At 42.1% G+C, this 18,181-nt stretch overlaps 1 protein-coding gene across 1 annotated transcript in view; it reads left to right on the top strand.

The window, feature by feature from the left end:
* Positions 1-15,354, top strand: part of LOC106567489 (BTB/POZ domain-containing protein KCTD16) — a 71,298-nt gene extending 55,944 nt beyond the window's left edge. The window contains exon 2 of the mRNA XM_014136779.2: positions 13,521-15,354. Coding sequence (XP_013992254.1) covers positions 13,521-13,972 — 452 coding nt within the window. The 3' untranslated portion in view covers positions 13,973-15,354. The remainder of the gene's footprint in view (positions 1-13,520) is intronic.
* The last annotated feature ends 2,827 nt before the right edge of the window (positions 15,355-18,181 follow it).

Genomic DNA, 18,181 nt, shown 5'->3' with positions numbered 1-18,181 from the left:
ATTTCCAACCTCCCAACTCCTCTCACTTAATGTATTTAATTTTTTATTTCTATCAGGATTCAGGCGCATTTTATAAAATTTCACAAAACATGTTGCGGGCCGTTTTAAAACAAATCCTGGTTTGATTTGTTTTGATTTGGTTGGATAACAAACAAACGTTGTCCAGTCATGCTACCTAGCTAGCTAACAAACTGGTAACTTGACACTACAGTAGGTGTATGAAAATTTGATTGGCACAGGAAGAAAGGAAAAGGGTCTGCTACTGACTAGATGTGCTTCAAAGATAGGATTCATATAGGCCCAATGCAAGCCTAAACTATATCAAAAATCGATTTATTTCTGGAGCTCCTTAAATTCTGTTTGGTGCCTAATGTTTTAAAACTTGGGAGCAGTGTGTGTACATGCGTGTTTGTGGGAGAGAGAGAGTAGTGTGTGTGCTTATGAGAGAGAGGGAGTCAGAGAGATCGTGTTTAGGGAGGGAGGGGAAGTTTGTGTCTGGGTTAACTGAAGATTAAAGAAGGTCTTATGCAGTGTTTTCCTCTTACTGCCACATTGACATGCAGATCATTATGCACGTATATTCCTTCCTCCTATTCCTCCAGTCAAATCACTGGCAGGCCTTTGCAAATATGAGCAAATAAGCCATGCTATGCAGTGTTCTATTATACACTGAACAGTGTGAAGTTAAATTCAATGTGTTGTATTGAATAGAAGTGTGAATTTCAGTGACAGGTTTTTGCGTAGCACATGCACAGAACGTTTAGAAAACGAGAACAAGTGTCTGGGGAACGCGGCGAACAGGACGCTTGGTCACTGATTTCCCCCCCTTTCTTGTGATACTTGGCCGGGTATCGTATCATTAGTAAAATGTTGGTATTGTGACAACCAGAGCACGTGAGCGGAGTTGAGCGGTTGGAAATCCCGCTCATCGCTTGCACACCACCCCAGTGCTCCATTTCCTTTCCAACTGCTCTCCTAAAAATCATCTCAAAAGGAATAACAACTGCAGCTCCAGATTCGCTCCATTCATTAAAATCACAATTTAACCAACACCCATCTAGTTTTGTGCCTACCTGGAGCTACCAATTGGTTTGTAAGTATTGAAACCAAACCATATGGATTTGGATGAAAATAATTTGAATAGACATGAAATGGTGAATGGAAGAAGTGAACATCCTTTCAAATAGGCTACATGTCATATTAAACAGCATATAAACACTCTAAATAGGTCAGGAGCCAGAGCCACTGGGGATGCTAAATACCCTTTTCGGCTACTTTTGCCAGTCTGGGCAGAGATTCAGAGTTGTTTCTTTTTTTATGTATATATATATATATATATATATATGTGCAGTACTAGTCAAAAGTTTGGACACACCTTGTCAATCGAGGGTTTTTCTTTATTTTAACTATTTTCTACATTGTCGAATAATGGTGAAGACAACACATGGAATCATGTAGTAACCAAAAAAGTGTTAAACCAATCAAAATATATTTCATTTGAGATTCTTCAAAGTAGCCACCCGTTGCCTTAATGACAGCTTTGCATACTCTTGGCATTCCCTCAACCAGCTTCATGAGATAGTCACCTGGAATACATTTCAATTAACAGGTGTGCCTTGTTAATTTGTGGAATGTCTTTCCTTCTTAATGCGTTTGAGCCAATCAGTTGTGTTGTGACAAGGTAGGGGTGGTATACAGAAGATAGCCCTATTTGGTAAAAGACAAAGTCCATATTATGGCAAGAACAGCTCAACTAAGCAAAGAGAAACGACAGTCCATCATTACTTTAAGACATATGAAGGTCAGTCAATTAGGAACATTTCAAGAACTTTTAAAGTTTCTTCAAGTGCAGTCGCAAAAAACATCAAGCGCTATGATGAAACTTGCTCTCATGAGGACTGCTACAGCCGCGTCCTGAGAGCATGCGCAGACCAGCTGGCTGGTGTGTTTACGGACATATTCAATCAATCCTTATCCCAGTCTGCTGTTCCCACATGCTTCAAGAGGGCCACCATTGTTCCTGTTCCCAAGAAAGACCTCACTTCCGTAGCACTCACTTCAGTCATCATGAAGTGCTTTGAGAGACAAGTCAAGGACCATATCACCTCCACCCTACCTGACACCCTAGACCCACTCCAATTTGCTTACCACCCCAATAGGTCCACAGACGACACAATCGCAATCACACTGCACACTGCCCTAACCCATCTGGACAAGAGGAATACCTATGTAAGAATGCTGTTCATCGACTACAGCTCAGCATTTAACACCATAGTACCCTCCAACCTCGTCATTAAGCTCGAGACCCTGGGTCTCAACCCCGCCCTGTGCAACTGGGTCCTGGACTTCCTGACGGGCCGCCCCCAGGTGGTGAGGATAGGTAACAACATCTCCACCCCGCTGATCCTCAACACTGGGGCCTCACAAGGGTGTGTTCTCAGCCCTCTCCTGTACTCCCTGTTCACCCATGACTGCGTGGCCATCCACGCCTCCAACTCAATCATCAAGTTTGCAGACGACACTACAGTGGTAGGCTTGATTACCAACAACGATGAGACGGCCTACAGGGAGGAGGTGAGGGCCCTCGGAGTGTGGTGTCAGGAAAATAACCTCAAACTCAATGTCAACAAAACAAAGGAGAGGATCGTGGACTTCAGGAAACAGCAGAGGGAGCAGCCCCCTATCCAGATCGACGGGACATTAGTGGAGAAGGTGGAAAGTTTTAAGTTCCTTGGCGTACACATCACGGACAAACTGAAATGGTCCACCCACACAGACAGCGCGGTGAAGAAGGCGCAGCAGCGCCTCTTCAACCTCAGGAGGCTGAAGAAATGTGGCTTGTCACCAAAAACACTCACAAACTTTTACAGATGCACAATCGAGAGCATTCTGTCAGGCTGTATCACCGCCTGGTACGGCAACTGCTCCGCCCACAACCGTAAGGCTCTCCAGAGGGTAGTGAGGTCTGCACAACGCATCACCGGGGGAAAACTACCTGCCCTCCAGGACACCTACACCACCCGATGTCACAGGAAGGCCAAAAAGATCATCAAGGACATTAACCACACGAGCCACTGCCTTTTCACCACGCTATCATCCAGAAGGCGAGGTCAGTACAGGTGCATCAAAGCGGGGACCGAGAGACTGAAAAACAGCTTCTATCTCAAGGCCAACAGACTGTTAAACAGCCATCACTAACATTGAGTGGCTGCTGCCAACATACTGACTCATCTCTAGCCACTTTAATAATGAAAACTGGATGTAATAAATGTATCACTAGCCACTTTAAACAATGCCACTTTATATAATGTTTACATATACTACATTACTCATCTCATATGTTTATGCTGTACTCTATAGCATCTACTGCATCTTGCCTATGCTGTTCGGCCATCGCTCATTCATATATTTTTATGTACATATTCTTATTCATTCCTTTACACTTGTGTGTATAAGGTAGTTGTTGTGGAATTGTTAGGTTAGATTACTTGTTAGATATTACTACATGGTTGGAACTAGAAGCACAAGCAATTCGCTACACTCACTTTAACATCTGCTAACCATGTGTATGTGACAAATAAAATGTGATTTGATTTAGAAAGAAAGACCCAGAGTTACCTATGCTGCAGAGGATACGTTCATTAGAGTTACCAGCCTCAGAAATTGCAGCCCAAATAAATGCTTCACAGAGTTCAAGTAACAGACACATCTCAACATCAACTGCTCAGAGGAGACTGCGTGAATCAGGCCTTCATGGTCGAATTGCTGCAAAGAAACCGCTACTAAAGGACACCAATAAGAAGAAGAGACTTTCTTGTTCCAAAAAACACGAGTAATGGACATTAGACCGGTGGAAATCTGTCCTTTGGTCTGATGAGTCCAAATGTAAGATTTTTGGTGTCTTTGTGAAATGCAGAGTAGGTGAACGGATGATCTCTGCATGTGTGGTTTCCACTGTGAAGCATGGAGGAGGTGTGATGGTGTGGGGGTCCTTTGCTGGTGACACTGTCAGTGATTTATTTAGAGTTCAAGGCACACCTAACCAGCATTCTGAAGCGATACGCCATCCCACCTGGTTTGCGCTTAGTGGGAGTATCATTTGTTTTTCAACAGGACAATGACCCAACACACCTCCAGGGTGTGTAAGGGCTATTTGACAAAGAAGGATAGTGATGGAGTGCTGCATCAGATGACCTGGCCTCCACAATCACCCAACCTCAACCCAATTGATATGATTTGGGATGAGTTGGACCGCAGAGTGAAGGATATACAGCCAACAAGTGCTCAGCATGTGGGAACTCCTTCAAGACTGTTGGAAAAGCATTCCAGACGAAGCTGGTTGAGAGAATGCCAAGAGTGTGCAAAGCTGCCATCAAGGCAAAGGGTAGCTACTTTGAAGAATCTCAAATATAAAATATATTTCGATTTGTTTAATACTTTTTTGTTACTACATGATTTCATATGTGTTATTTCATAGTTGTGATGTCTTCACTATTATTCTACAATGTAGAATATAGTAAAAATAAAGAAAAACACTTGAGTGAGTAGGTGTGTCCAAACCTTTGACTGGTACTGTTGGTAGGCAGGTTTTTAGGCAAAATAACCCTATCAAAACGGAAAGCTCCTTGAATGTGGGAATTTGCCAAGCCTATTGGGACAACATCAATTATGGCCCATTGTATAGATAATAGAACGAAAATGAACGAAACGTTTAAGAGATCAAAGGTTTTATTTATAAATACTTTGCTACAATGAAACACTTAGTTATCTACCCACCTTTTTCCTTTCTTTTAGCATGTGCACGAAGTAAGTACACATTCATGCTTTTGGGATATGCAGATTCCACAATGATTCTTTAGTTGTGGACACTACATCACCACACTCCCTCTCTTGCTCTTGGTCCTCATCTTTGTTAGTCACCTTGATTTTGTCACCTGTGTGTTTTATCAGTTTCTTTATGAAAATATTTAGCGAACTCCATGACAATAGCTAAAGAAAGGGGCTATAGCAGCACACAAATAGTCGACAAATGCATGCTGGGGGAGCATGCCCTGAGCTTGTTAAGCACTACTGGAGCGAAATTGGAACAGTCAAATAGGGAACATGCCGCTCCTCTCCAGGTATGCTATGCTGATATACTATACTTGTGACAATTTCAAAAAGACTATTGCAAAAGACTGCTAATATGGTAAATGTGTGTAAATTGTAGTAATGGAGCATACAAAATACATAAATATGGTACTTTTGTTGCAATAGTTAGTGAGTGCCTTTATATTCCAGTCTAGAATATATGCATAAGGAAAGTATTCAGACCCTTTGACTTTTTTCATATTTTGTTACGCTACAGCCTTATTCTAAAATGGATTAACGTTTTTTTTCCCTTCATCAAAAACAGGTTTTTAGAAATTGTTGCAAATGTATAATAAAATAGAAAAAAAAATGAAATATCACATTTACACACATCGCAAGTATTCAGACCCTTTAGTCATTCCTTTTGTCACGGATTCCCCCGGTACTGCTGCTCATTCCGTGCACCAGTTCCGGAGGTCTACGTCACCAGCCTCTAGGCGTCACTGAACTGTCTCATTACGCACACCTGGTTCCCATTCCCCCCTGATTAGTAATTGTAAATATGTGCCCTCTGTTCACCACTGTCTTGTCGGTATTTGTTTCCATGTCCGTTGGTCTTGTGAGTACCTGTGCTTTGTTGTTTCGGCTTTCATGCTGCGCGTATTGTGCACTCGTTATTATGGGTCTCGTCCCGTGTAGTATTGTGCAATTGTTATTACGGGTCTCGTCCCATGCATTGTTTACGGGTCTCATCCTGTGCATTGTTATTACGGGTCTCGTCCTGTGTATTTATTCGAGATTTAACCTCGCTCTTTTGTTTGGGTTACATCCCTGTTTTTTTGTATACGTGTTTGTTTTGGGCTTTGTCCCCGTGCCTTTTCATGGCATGTTGTATTTTGGGTGGAGTATTAAAACCCCCTATTACGTATTCCTGCACCTGTCTCCAATCATTTATACAACATGACAACTTTGTTGAAGCACCTTTGGCAGCGATTACAGCCTCGAGTCATCTTGGGTATGATGCTACAAGCTCGGCACACCTGTATTTGAGGAGTTTCTCTCATTTTTTCGCTGCAGATCCTCTCAAGCTCTGTCAGGTTGGATGGGGAGCATCGCTGCACAGATATTTTTGTGTCTCTTCAGAGATGTTCGATCGAGTTCAAGTCTGGGCTTTGGCTGGGTCACTCAAGCACATTCAGAGACTTGTCCCTGAAGCCACTCATGCATTGTCTTGGCTGTGTGCTTAGGGTCGTTGTCCGGTTGGAATGTGAACCTTGCCCCAGAGGTCTTGAGCGCTCTGGAGTAGGTTTTCATCAAGGATCTCTTTCGACCTCATGGCTTGGTTTTTGCTCTGACGTGCGCTGTCAACTGTGGGACCTTATATAGACAGGTGTGTGCCTTTCCAAATCATGTCCAATCAATTTAATTGATCACAGCTGGACTCCAAGCAAGTTGTAGAAACATCTCAAGGATGATCAATGGAAATAGGATGCACCTGAGCTCAATTTCGAGTCTCATAGCAAAGGATCTGAATACTTATTTAATACATTTGCAAAAAAATTCTTAAAACATGTTTTCGCTTTCTCATTATGGGATATTGTGCATAAATTAAAAACATATTTAATCAATTTTAGAATAAGGCTGTAACTGAACCAAATGTTGAAAAAGTCAAGGGGTCTGAATACCTTCTGGAATGCACTGTATATCCCTTTTGAAGCCTGCACCCAAATACTTGATTACAAACTATAGAGCTGAGCATGCCAATACTTAAAGTTAGTGAGTGCCAATAAAGTGACTAAGGATGCTCCATATGGGAGGAAATGATAAACACACTGAGACTAACCACACTGAGACACATCTGATTCTGCTCCCAGGAGTTTGACCTGAACACATAAAGCTGTGTTTAAAAGACTTCGTAGCTCAGTAGTATGTCAGACACTAATTAGTCCTGTTCATTTATCTAGACCTGGTCACTGGAAACGAGGTTAGGAGTCTGAAAGCTACATTTTAAAATGCCTTTTTCAATGGCCTGGAAATACTAGATGTACCTAATTAAGAGCTTAGTGGCGAGGAGCGCACAGCAGGCAGAGGTTCTGCATATGGGGCTGCTACACACACTGCTGTAGACTGCTGCTGCACAAATGGGATGTGAAAAGTGTCTTGCTGAGACCTGTCACCAAGTAGTGTCACTTTGAGCCAAGATACTGTATAACGCCCTGCTAAATGAAAAGAAAGAAGACATTTTCACAAGGGAGTACAGGGAAACAAACACACACACACACACACACACACACACACACACACACACACACACTCGTGTGCACACACACACGCTCGCACAAACAGCTATAAAAGACAGAGGAACAGGGAGAGATGTAAAAGGATTGCAGTTTGAAGACCCCATGCAGTCGAAGACATACATTTAAACTGTTCCACAGTGAAAAAGTAATAGTGCTGCATTGGATAGCAGCTGTTTTACGGGTTCCTGACCAATTCTTCGATTTTGTGGGTTTTCTTTTGCGCTGATCTTAACTTTTTTTGGTGCATAATGTTTCCGCCATTGTTTCCTATGCCTGAAAGAACAGCGATCACTAACCTTGACGGAGGTGCAGGACATACATACCCTGGGCCAGGCCCTAATCCCAGAGACACGGAAAAGATAAAGGCGGTGTAAGAGAGGCCAACGTGCGGGCACCTACGTCAGTGAGTACATGCCTCTACCCTCCGTTCTATTGGCAAACGTAAAATCACTGGAGAAAAAACTGAACGAGCTCCGTTCGAGACTATCCTATCAATGGGACCTGAAAGCCGTAATATCCTGAACAAGGACATGGATAATATACACTACCGTTCAAAAGTTTGGGATCACTTAGACATTTCCTTGTATTTGAAAGAAAAGTAAAAAATAATTTCCATTAAAATAACTTCAAATTGATCAGAATTACAGGGTAGTTGTAAATGACTATTGTAGCTGGAAACGGAATATCTATATAGGCGTACAGAGGCCCATTATCAGCAACCATCACTCCTGTGTTCCAATGGCACATTGTGTTAGCTAATCCAAGTTTATAATTTTAAAAGGCTAATTGATCATTAGAAAACCCTTTTGCAATTATGTTAGCACAGCTGAAAACTGTTGTTCTAATTAAAGAAGCAATAAAACTGGCCTTCTTTAGACTAGTTGAGTATCTGGATCAGCATCATCATTTGTGGGTTCAATTACAGGCTCAAAATGGCCAGAAACCAAGACCTTTCTTCTGAAACTCGTCAGTCTATTCTTGTTCTGAGAAATGAAGGCTATTTCATGCGAGAAATTGCCAAGAAACTGAAGATCTCGTACAACGCTGTGTACTACTCCCTTCACAGAACAGCGCAAACTGTCTCTAACCAGAATAGAAAGAGGAGTGAGAGGCCCCGGTGCACAACAGAGCAAGAGGACAAGTACATTAGAGTGTCTAGTTTGAGAAACAGATGCCTCACAAGTCCTCAACTGCCAGCTTCTTTAAATAGTACCCGCAAAACACCAGTTCTCAATGTCAACAGTGAAGAGGCAACTCCTAGATGCTGGCCTTCTAGGCAGAGTTGCAAAGAAAAAGCCATGTTTCAGACTGGCCAATAAAAATAAAATATTAAGATGGGCAAAAGGACACAGACACTGGACAGAGGAAATCTTCTTTAATCAGCACAACAGTTTTCAGCTGTGCAAGTGTCTTTACTGACATTTTCAACCTCTCCCTGACCCAGTCTGTAATACCTACATGTTTCAACCAAACCACCATAGTCCCTGTGCCCAAGAACGCCAAAGTAACCTGTCTAAATGACAATAGCCCCGTAGCATTCACATCTGTAGCCATGAAATGCTTTGAAAGGCTGGTCATGGCTCACATCAACACCATCATCCCAAACACCCTGGACCCACTCCAATTCGCATACCGCCCCAACAGATCCACAAATGATGCAACCTCTATTGCACTCCACACTGCCCTTTCCCACCTGGACAAGTGGAGCACCTATGTGAAAATGTTGTTCATTGACTACAGCTCAGTGTTCAACACCATAGTGCCCTCCAAACTCATCACTAAGCTAAGGACCCTGGGACTGAACACCTCCCTCTGCAACTGGACTTCCTGACGGGCCGCCCCCAGGTGGTAAGGGTAGTCAACAACACATCCGCCACACTGACCCTCAACACGAGGGCCCCTCAGGGGTGCATGCCTAGTCCCCTCCTGTATTGCCTGCTCAAACACGACTGCATGGCACGACTAATTAAGTTTGCTGATGACACAATGGTGGTAGGCTTTACCACCGAACATGATGAGACAGCATATAGGGAGGAGGTCAGAGACCAGGCAGTGTTGTGCTAGGACAGCAACCTCTCCCTCAACGTCAGCAAGACAAAGGATCTGATCATGGGCCGAGCATGCCCATTCACATCTATGGTGCTGTAGTGGAGCAGGTTAAGACCTTCAAGTTTATCAGTGTCCACATCACTAAGGATCTATCATAGTCCACAAACACCAAGACAGTCTTCATGAGGGCACGACAATGCCTCTTCCCCCTCAGGAAGCTGAAAAGATTTGTCATGAGCCCTCAGATCCTCAAAAAGTTATACAGCTGTGCCATTGAGAGCATCTTGACTGGCTGCATCACCTCTTGGTATGGCAACTGCTTGGCATTAGACCGCAAGGCGCTGCAGAGGGTAGCGCCTACCTCATTGGGGCCAAATTCCTGATACCTGGCAATATCAGGTGAAGGCCCTAAATCCAGCCACCCAAGTCATAGACTGTTCTCTCTGCTACCGCACGTCAAGCGGTACCGATGCAAGTCTGGAACCAACAGGACCCTGAACAGCTTCTACCCACAAGCCATACGTCTGCTAAACAGTTAGCTATATATTTAGCCAAATGGCTATCCGGACTATTTGCATTGACCCTTTTTGCACCATTTTTTTGACTCATCACATACGCTGCTGCTTCTATTTTAGTCCTTGACAACACAGACGCTCGTTGGCGTGCGCGAGCAGTGTGGGTGCAATAATTGAATAACATGTATGTCTAAATTTATTTTGCAATGCTCGCGCACACGATGCAAGCGGTGTAGTCAGCCTGTTAGTCTACACCTGTTGTTTACGAAGCATGTGATTGATACAATTTTATTTTATTTGAATTAGGTTGCAGACTGAAAGGAATATAATATAGGATGCCTCATCCTCCATTTCAGTTATGCCAATTATGCAATTGTCCCTCACACCCCCAATCTTTTCTTGAAAATATACCATTTGAATATTAATTTGTCAGCAGAAATGTTCATTCTAACATCTCTCTCAAATTGTAGATGAGTATTGCGTACTGGTACTGTTTAAACTTTTAAAGGTATTTGTCTTGTGTTCTACAATATATACCCATTGTACTCTATGATTAAAGTAAACACCTTGAGGCTTAGTAGCTTGTACTGCCTGTACTTGGCAAATCCAGCCTCACCCACTGTTTCCAGCATTAAATTCATTGTCATAGCCTATTAAAAATATGCATGTCAGTTGCTTTGCCAAACCTTAACAAATGACAAAGAGGGGTTATTTGCTTCCCTGAATACCCTCTACACGTCACAGAGCTTTATGACAGAAATCAATCAGAGGGCAATCGTTCACACACCTCCACCGAATCGCTGATGTGTTGATACGGTTGGAAAGCGGCCTGAAGATGGATGGGCGGATGGGGAGACAGAGGGGAGGCAGATGTGTGGCGTGCAGAGCAGCACGGGTAGGCGAGGTGGTGGTGGATTGGATTGATCAAGACACTTAGTGCCAAGCAAGGAGGAGAGCTGTGTGACGGTGGGGGAAGAGGAGGGTGGCTGTCTGAAGAGGGGAGGCAGCTCCCTTTTGTGGGTTCTGATAACTGAGGCTGTGGAGGTCCCCTCTGAGAACTGAGATTAATGGCTCCGGGCTTAGGGATTTTAGCGGGGAGGAGAGGAAGGGAACGTGTGGACTGGGGAAGGACAAACACAGCCTCAGAGCAAGTGCCAGTGACAACATAGGAGATCACATAAACCAGTTCCTACCACAGCCTCCATCCCCACAGTCCCACAGCTCTGGACCCAGCATGGGTCTGAACATAGAATTATGGAGGGGGGGGGGGGTATTGACACAGAGAGAGACTCTGGCCCACAAGCCTTCCACCCACCCCCAGGGCATACAGTATAGGCTAGGCACAGCCAATCTACAGGTCCTCTCCTGCTATGTATTTGTGCAGATTGAAGTCCCGGTTCATGACTGATGTGTCCACTGTGGATCTGACTACAGCACAGTATCACGCGTTGCCTACTAAATCATGTTGGTAAGTTTATACAGTACATCAGTGTGTCGAGGACACCCCTGTTGACTGTAGAGCTATTAAACAGTGACAGATTAACAGGGAGAATGGGAAAATATGCTATGTACAGAAATGGATGTGAAGTTCAAATGATTTCCCCCACAATTAGCTGTGGATAATGGATTGCAGGTTGTGTTGTCAGATATAATAATAACTCCACACTACATCCTATTGTAGCCCTCAGGGCAAGCTATTGCAAATAAATAAATGATCAGTTCCAGTGGTTTCTCAATTGAATAGAGCAGTCAGAGTCCGAGTCACTAATATGCTTTCTACTAAACTCCTGGGACTGGACGTGAATGGTGTAACGAGCGGAAACATCTGGGAATGTTATGATTCTGTCTTTGTCTTTAAGTGTAGATTAAGTATAGATCATTATCACACAAAAGACTGTAATATTTCTCAGGTTGTCACTCATTACCATTGTAAACACTCATCATAGACATACGTGTGATATTTACAGATGTGAACGTGGAGTATGTAGAACCATGCGATGTGTCTTAAGTATAAGGTGTAGAAGCTATCTGTCAACGTCAGGGTATTTACCTGACAGATAGGAGGGAAATAATAGCAGTACAGATCCAAACTACTGTCCCCACAACCAAGTCTAATACGCACCATCAACACTGCTTTGGAGTATCCTGTTCATTTTATTTGGACAAAAAAATTGCCTAGTGACAGATTTAGCCGTTCTGTAGAGTCAGGGCCCAATTTTCAGAACAGCAATTATTTTATGAGGCAGCAGCTCATCAATCAAAGGTCCCTTTTCATGCCGAGTGACACAAATGAATTCTGTTTCCTTCCCTGGTACATAAACACAGAAGATGGACCCCGTCCCCCATGTCAGTTGTCGGCCCAGTATTCACAGTCCTCCACTGAGTAGGGAAAGTTGTATTGGGACGGTAGTGGTAATTAGAGGCTGCGTCCCAAATGACACCGTATTCCCTTTAGAGTGCACTATTGGGAGGCAGCCACAGATTTCCTGGGTAGCTGGTGGAGTGGCTCTGAGTGAGTTTGCTCCATTTATGTCACAATCTTTGATGGCAGGCTGATTTCACAGCGGTAGTACTTGACTGTGTGCCGCACTGTGTGCAGCAAAGATGACACTGAGTGTTGGAAAACGACATCAGAGCTCCACTGAAATCTGACTGTTAATGCAAATAATATTATATTTATATGACTATATTTACTATATACTGTAGATTTGTACCCTACTTTGCATGATTGATGGTGGGTCTTGTCTAAATTCAAGGGTATAGAGAGAATACATATAGGGAGGATAAATAGATTTTTGCAATGCTAATAAGTAAATCAATTTAGCCCACTGTAGAGTTATAGATTAAAACAAACAATCTAAATTGGATATTTGTAAGTACATACTATTTATTGATGTAAAATGTTGTGCTTTACATAAAAGGAAACTGTAGCATTGAACTTCATGAAAAGAAAATGTGTGCAAAGCAAACGTGTTTCAAGAGGCAATGCCTTCTTGCTAAATGGGAAATAAATTCATAGGCAATAGATCCCTCTTTATTAAATGATTTAACAAGTAACCATGAAAAATAAATAAGCCTACGTTTACAGCTCTATGAGATGTGATTTCTCAATGCATTCTTGTCCTTGGCCCTAAACGCTACAGCTGAGAATGCTGTTCTACTGCAACCAGCTTATGCATAGCAATTTGTTACATAACATAATTTTCCTTGAGAAGAAAGAAACATTTTACAGTTTAAGCACACACAAAGTTGCATGTTAACAATAGCCAAATGTCAAAGGAAGTTTACAAAGCACTGTCCAGTCTGGGGCTGGTGAATGTGCTGTCTGGTTCAAACACATCAGAGGATTCAAGCAACACAGTTCATAGACCTTCCAACCCATCTATTGTGACTGCAACTTCACTCTTTTGTGTCAGAGAGTACTTTACTTGTTTTGTGGTGTGTATTTGTTTAAACATGGAGAAATGCCATCTTTTAGTTGACTCAATTTAGTTTTAAAAGGAATAATGAATATTTTCATTGCCAAACTGACCGTGTTATTGTGTTGTTAGACCCTGTCTGACCGTCTATTCCCTCTGTGTTCCAGGTGGCACCTCTCGTTGGTCTTCTCCGCCCTGCGACTGCTGCTGCAAGAACCACAAGGGAGAGGGCGAGAGCGGAACCTCCTTCAACGAGCTCTCCACCTCAAGCTCCGAGAGCCAGTCAGAGGCTAGCTCACCCCACGGCACCGTTATCTGTGGGCCGGTCAGCCAGCAGTCCCACGTCAAGGTCCAGACCCTGGACCGGCCGCTGAAGAAGGGCCCGGTGCAGATGCTGCAGCAGTCAGAGCAGCGCAGGAAGAGTGATCTCCTCCGAACACTCACTGCCAGCTCTAGAGATACCAGCACCTGCAAGAAGAGGCCGGCCAAGGAGAAGATGACCATTGAGGAGGAGCTGGAGAAGTGCATCCAGGACTTCCGCAAGATCAAGATCCCCGAGCGCTTCCCGGAGAGGAAGTACATGTGGCAGGCAGATCTACTGAGGAAGTACCGTGTCTGAGAGGGATCCAGTTAAAACACTTAGGCATCACAGAGACAGCAAAAAAACACAAGCATAAAACCATGACTGTTTAGCTAACTGTATGTATATATGTATTGGCACCCTTGCAATTTACTTTAATAATTCCCTATTTCTTCTCAAATAAGCTTTTGGTTTCTCCACACCTTGTTATTGGGTTTTATACATTGCAGAACATAAGTTACTTAAATTACAATTTAAATTGACATTTATTGGCACCCTTGAGCTACTACTTCGTTGCACACCCTTTGGCCAAGATAGCTGCCAACAAATGCTTCTTGTAGCCATAAATGGGCTTGCTGCAACTTTCTACTTGCAAAGTTTTTGGACACTGGGTTGAACTTTGTACTCCAAAACACCTTGATAATCTGTTGATTTCATAATGTCTTGCACACATTCACGGTCCCCAGAGGCAGCAAAGTAACCCACAGCATTATCAAATGTGCCCCACGTTTGATTGTAAGGAGGGTGTTCTTTTCTTTAAATGCTTCATTTAGTCATTGGTAAACATAGGAAGACACCACTGCTGAAGGAGACACAAAAAAGCCTGTTGAACTTCTCAAAATAACTACCTAAACAAGCCTAAATCCTGGGGGAAATGTTCTGTGGACCAATGAAACTAAATTTGAGCTCTTTAGCAAAACAGATGAGCGCTGTATTTACTGATGACAAAATGAAGAATTCAATGAAAGACCCTCCCCTACAATCAAATATGGGGGAAGTTTGATAATGCTGTGGGGTTCCTTTGCTGCCTCTAATACTGGAGTCCTAGTTATGCTCAAGGTATCAATAAATCTTCAGATGATCAGGTGATTTGGAGTCCAATGTTCAACCCAGTGTCCAAACTGGGTCCCCATTGAAGGTTGTGGATCTTCCAGCAGGACAATGACCCCAAACACACATCAAAAATCACCCAGGAATGGTTCAAGAAGAGATGCTGGACTGTTCTGGAGTAGCCAGCGAAGGGTCCAAATCTAAGTCACATTGAAAACCTATGGTGAGATCTGAAAACAGCAATTGGTGGAGGCCACCACTCAAAAATGTAAGAACTACAGCAGTTTGCTTCTGAAAATTGGGCAAAATTGCCAGGAGAAAGTTGCAGCAAACTCAATGATGGCTACAAGAAGTGTTTGTCTGCAGCTTTCTTGATCAAAGGCTTTGCAACCAAGTACTAGCTCCAGGGTGCCAATCATTTTGTCCATGCCATTTGTCTTTTTTTTTAGTTTACAAAAATAAAATTGGTTCTGTAGTGTTGAAAATCCAACAACTTATTTTAGAATTGTTTAAGTAAGGTCCACGGGTGCCAATATATTTGGCCGCAACTGTATGTATGTATGTATGTATGTATGTATGTATGTATGTATGTATGTATGTATGTATGTATGTATGTATGTATGTATGTATGTATGTATGTATGTATGTATGTATGTATGTATGTATGTATGTATGTATGTATGTATGTATGTATGTATGCATGCATGCATGCATGTATGTATGTATGTATGTATGTGTATGTATGTATGTATGTATGTATGTATGTATGTATGTATGTATGTATGTATTGATGCTCATCGCCACTGCCTCAGTGTCTACTGTATGTCTTATGCTTTAGGTTCTGGATGACTGTTCTCAATGGAATAATGGCAATGAACAAAAGACATCTCTTTCTTCACCAACTGCTTCCTGTACGCTCAAAGGGTGTATCTGACTGCACAGTTTTATCCACAATCTTTTGAAAGCACTAAAGAGCACAATTGGTGTGTGAGAGATTGTTCTACACACACTGCTGATTTTTGCATGCAGATGGCACAGAAATCGAAGATACATGTGTATCAGAATGATAAATGATTCATGCTGTCCCGATAATGCACTTTCTAAAAATACCTGCTGCCAGAGCGGAGGGGATGAATAGCTTCTTTGATTTCAACACTTTCAGGAACGCAGGCAACTCCAGAGGAAGTATGTGCTTTTTTTTCAGTTGGGGAATTTGAAAAACACTGAAAGATACTGTATATCAAAGCAGCTTTCAGATGGAAATGGTAAGGGATACAGATGAAGGTGTTCCTTAAGGGGTGATGAAGGATGGGTTTGTTTTTAATGAGATTGAAGTCAAACACAAAGAAACACCAATGACTGAAAAGAGGGGCGTAGTCCTGTGCAAGCGCTTTCCCCAAAGGGTTAACTACAGTTACAGCAGGTGTTCACACGCACACATACAAACACACACACATAGATAGATCAGGGGCTTATTTCAACAATGAATGTGTGACATGAGTGCACAGGAGAACAGACAGGATAGTATTGCTCAACATCCCATGATAGATTGATGTTTTCTATCGTAGTTGTTGCCATTGTGGTCAATAGATACTGATGATTAGGTGCTGGGGTACATGGACAAGGGTAATAGACATGGTTGGTGACATCCCTGCAGATATTGATGAGACTTGTTGGTTATTGATGAATACACGCTGCTCTTGTTTTCACTGAATACCACATCTAAATATTGTTTGTTTTCTGTATCCTTACATGCCTTGGTGAGGATCAAAGTACATGGGGGGGAGGGGGGTGTTGTTATCAAGTTCATTATGTAACAAAGCAGTAAGCACAGACATGCGCTAATAATTTCCAGAATAATGTAATTATTTTTGGAATATTACATTTAAGATTATGACTGATGACACAGGATGACAGTGAGTCCAAGTCCTCCTGTTACAAAACTAACACACTTTGCAAATCTTATTTTCTGATCATGAGATGTACATATGGACTGCAATGTATATTTAATTGCTAATGCAGTACACTTCAGTTCCATAAAGCTAGCTGCTGAAACGTTGAATGCTAACTGAAAAATAGATCTATGGTCTCACTTGCAACGAACCAGCAGAACTTAAAGGGTAGGCAGCATTAATGTAACCACATGTAACATATGGATTTGCATTAATATCCACATCAAAAGCCTCAATATAAAGTTATACCTCACGTTTACATTTTTCGAGGTATTATGTAAAACCAATCAGAATTATGAAGCATACCAATGCCATGTTGGAAAATGTTTTTCCGGGGTGTGATGTAATATGGAGGACCCGGCAAGACAGCCTAATCCCTATAACTCAAACAGAAATAACTTCAAATGTAAAACTTAAAATGAAATCAATTCGTTTGCACTCATGACTACTGGTTTCAATAACATTTTCACCAAACTTAAAAGCAAATACTTTATGAATTTATTGATACAAATCAACTTGCTAGCGAACTAGCCAGCTAACATTAGCCCTACCAGCCTGCTAGCATTACGTTAGCACTGAATGAATCAGTCAGTTGCTATCAACACCCAGCTTACAGCTACATTAAAGTAAACCAAAGTTTTGGAAATACATAATGCCATCTAACCATATCAAAGAATGTTAGGTATATGCAGTTATCTTAGCCAGCAAGATATCTAGCCAGCTAACATTAGCTATTTAGCCAATTATGTTAGCTATTAGCCTAGCCAGCCTAGCTAACCAGCACAGGTATGTTCAGTAAGCTAGAGCTCAACTACCGGAGACTAGTTAGAACACAACTAACACAACACAACTAAAACCGCAGATCAAAAGAGCAGAGACTTACTGATTGATGGCTGGGGCCCATGCGATGATAAGAGTCAGGAAAAATCCAATAAATATAGCATGGAAAATAAAAAATAGATTGATTCCAGATGTCAGTCAGCTAGCACATTAGCACTAGGCCAAGGTGAAAAAAGTTACAAAACTCCCGTTGCCTACTTCACAGAGCACATACCAAAAAAGAAAGGAAAATAGATGAGGTACTATAGTTATACAATTAGAGCAAACAGGTACATTTTCAATTTTTTGTCTGATATATATTTTACCCCCGACTTTGATATGAAATTACCATATCAGACAATTTTATTTTAAAGATGGTAGTTTTCAATGGATTACATCAGTTGGAAACAACAAAATAATAAGAGTAGGCTACACCATCAACATTATTTTTCCATTCATGCAGCATGTCGGGTAAATTCCCACAGTAGATTTGCCGTGTTTAACAAGGAAATACTTTAATTCAGTTGTATGAAATGATTGTCAAATAGATACATCGGCCTTAGTCTGCTCATAAAATAGGACTACATTTTTCCGATGATAATACCAACCAGAGGGCGAAAATATTGTCTGCAATCAAGATTAAAAA

Source organism: Salmo salar, chromosome ssa13 (assembly GCF_905237065.1).
Source record: "Salmo salar chromosome ssa13, Ssal_v3.1, whole genome shotgun sequence".
Classification (NCBI taxonomy): domain Eukaryota; kingdom Metazoa; phylum Chordata; class Actinopteri; order Salmoniformes; family Salmonidae; genus Salmo; species Salmo salar.
Note: the sequence above shows the minus strand (reverse complement) of the source record. Positions and strands in the feature narration are given on the sequence as shown.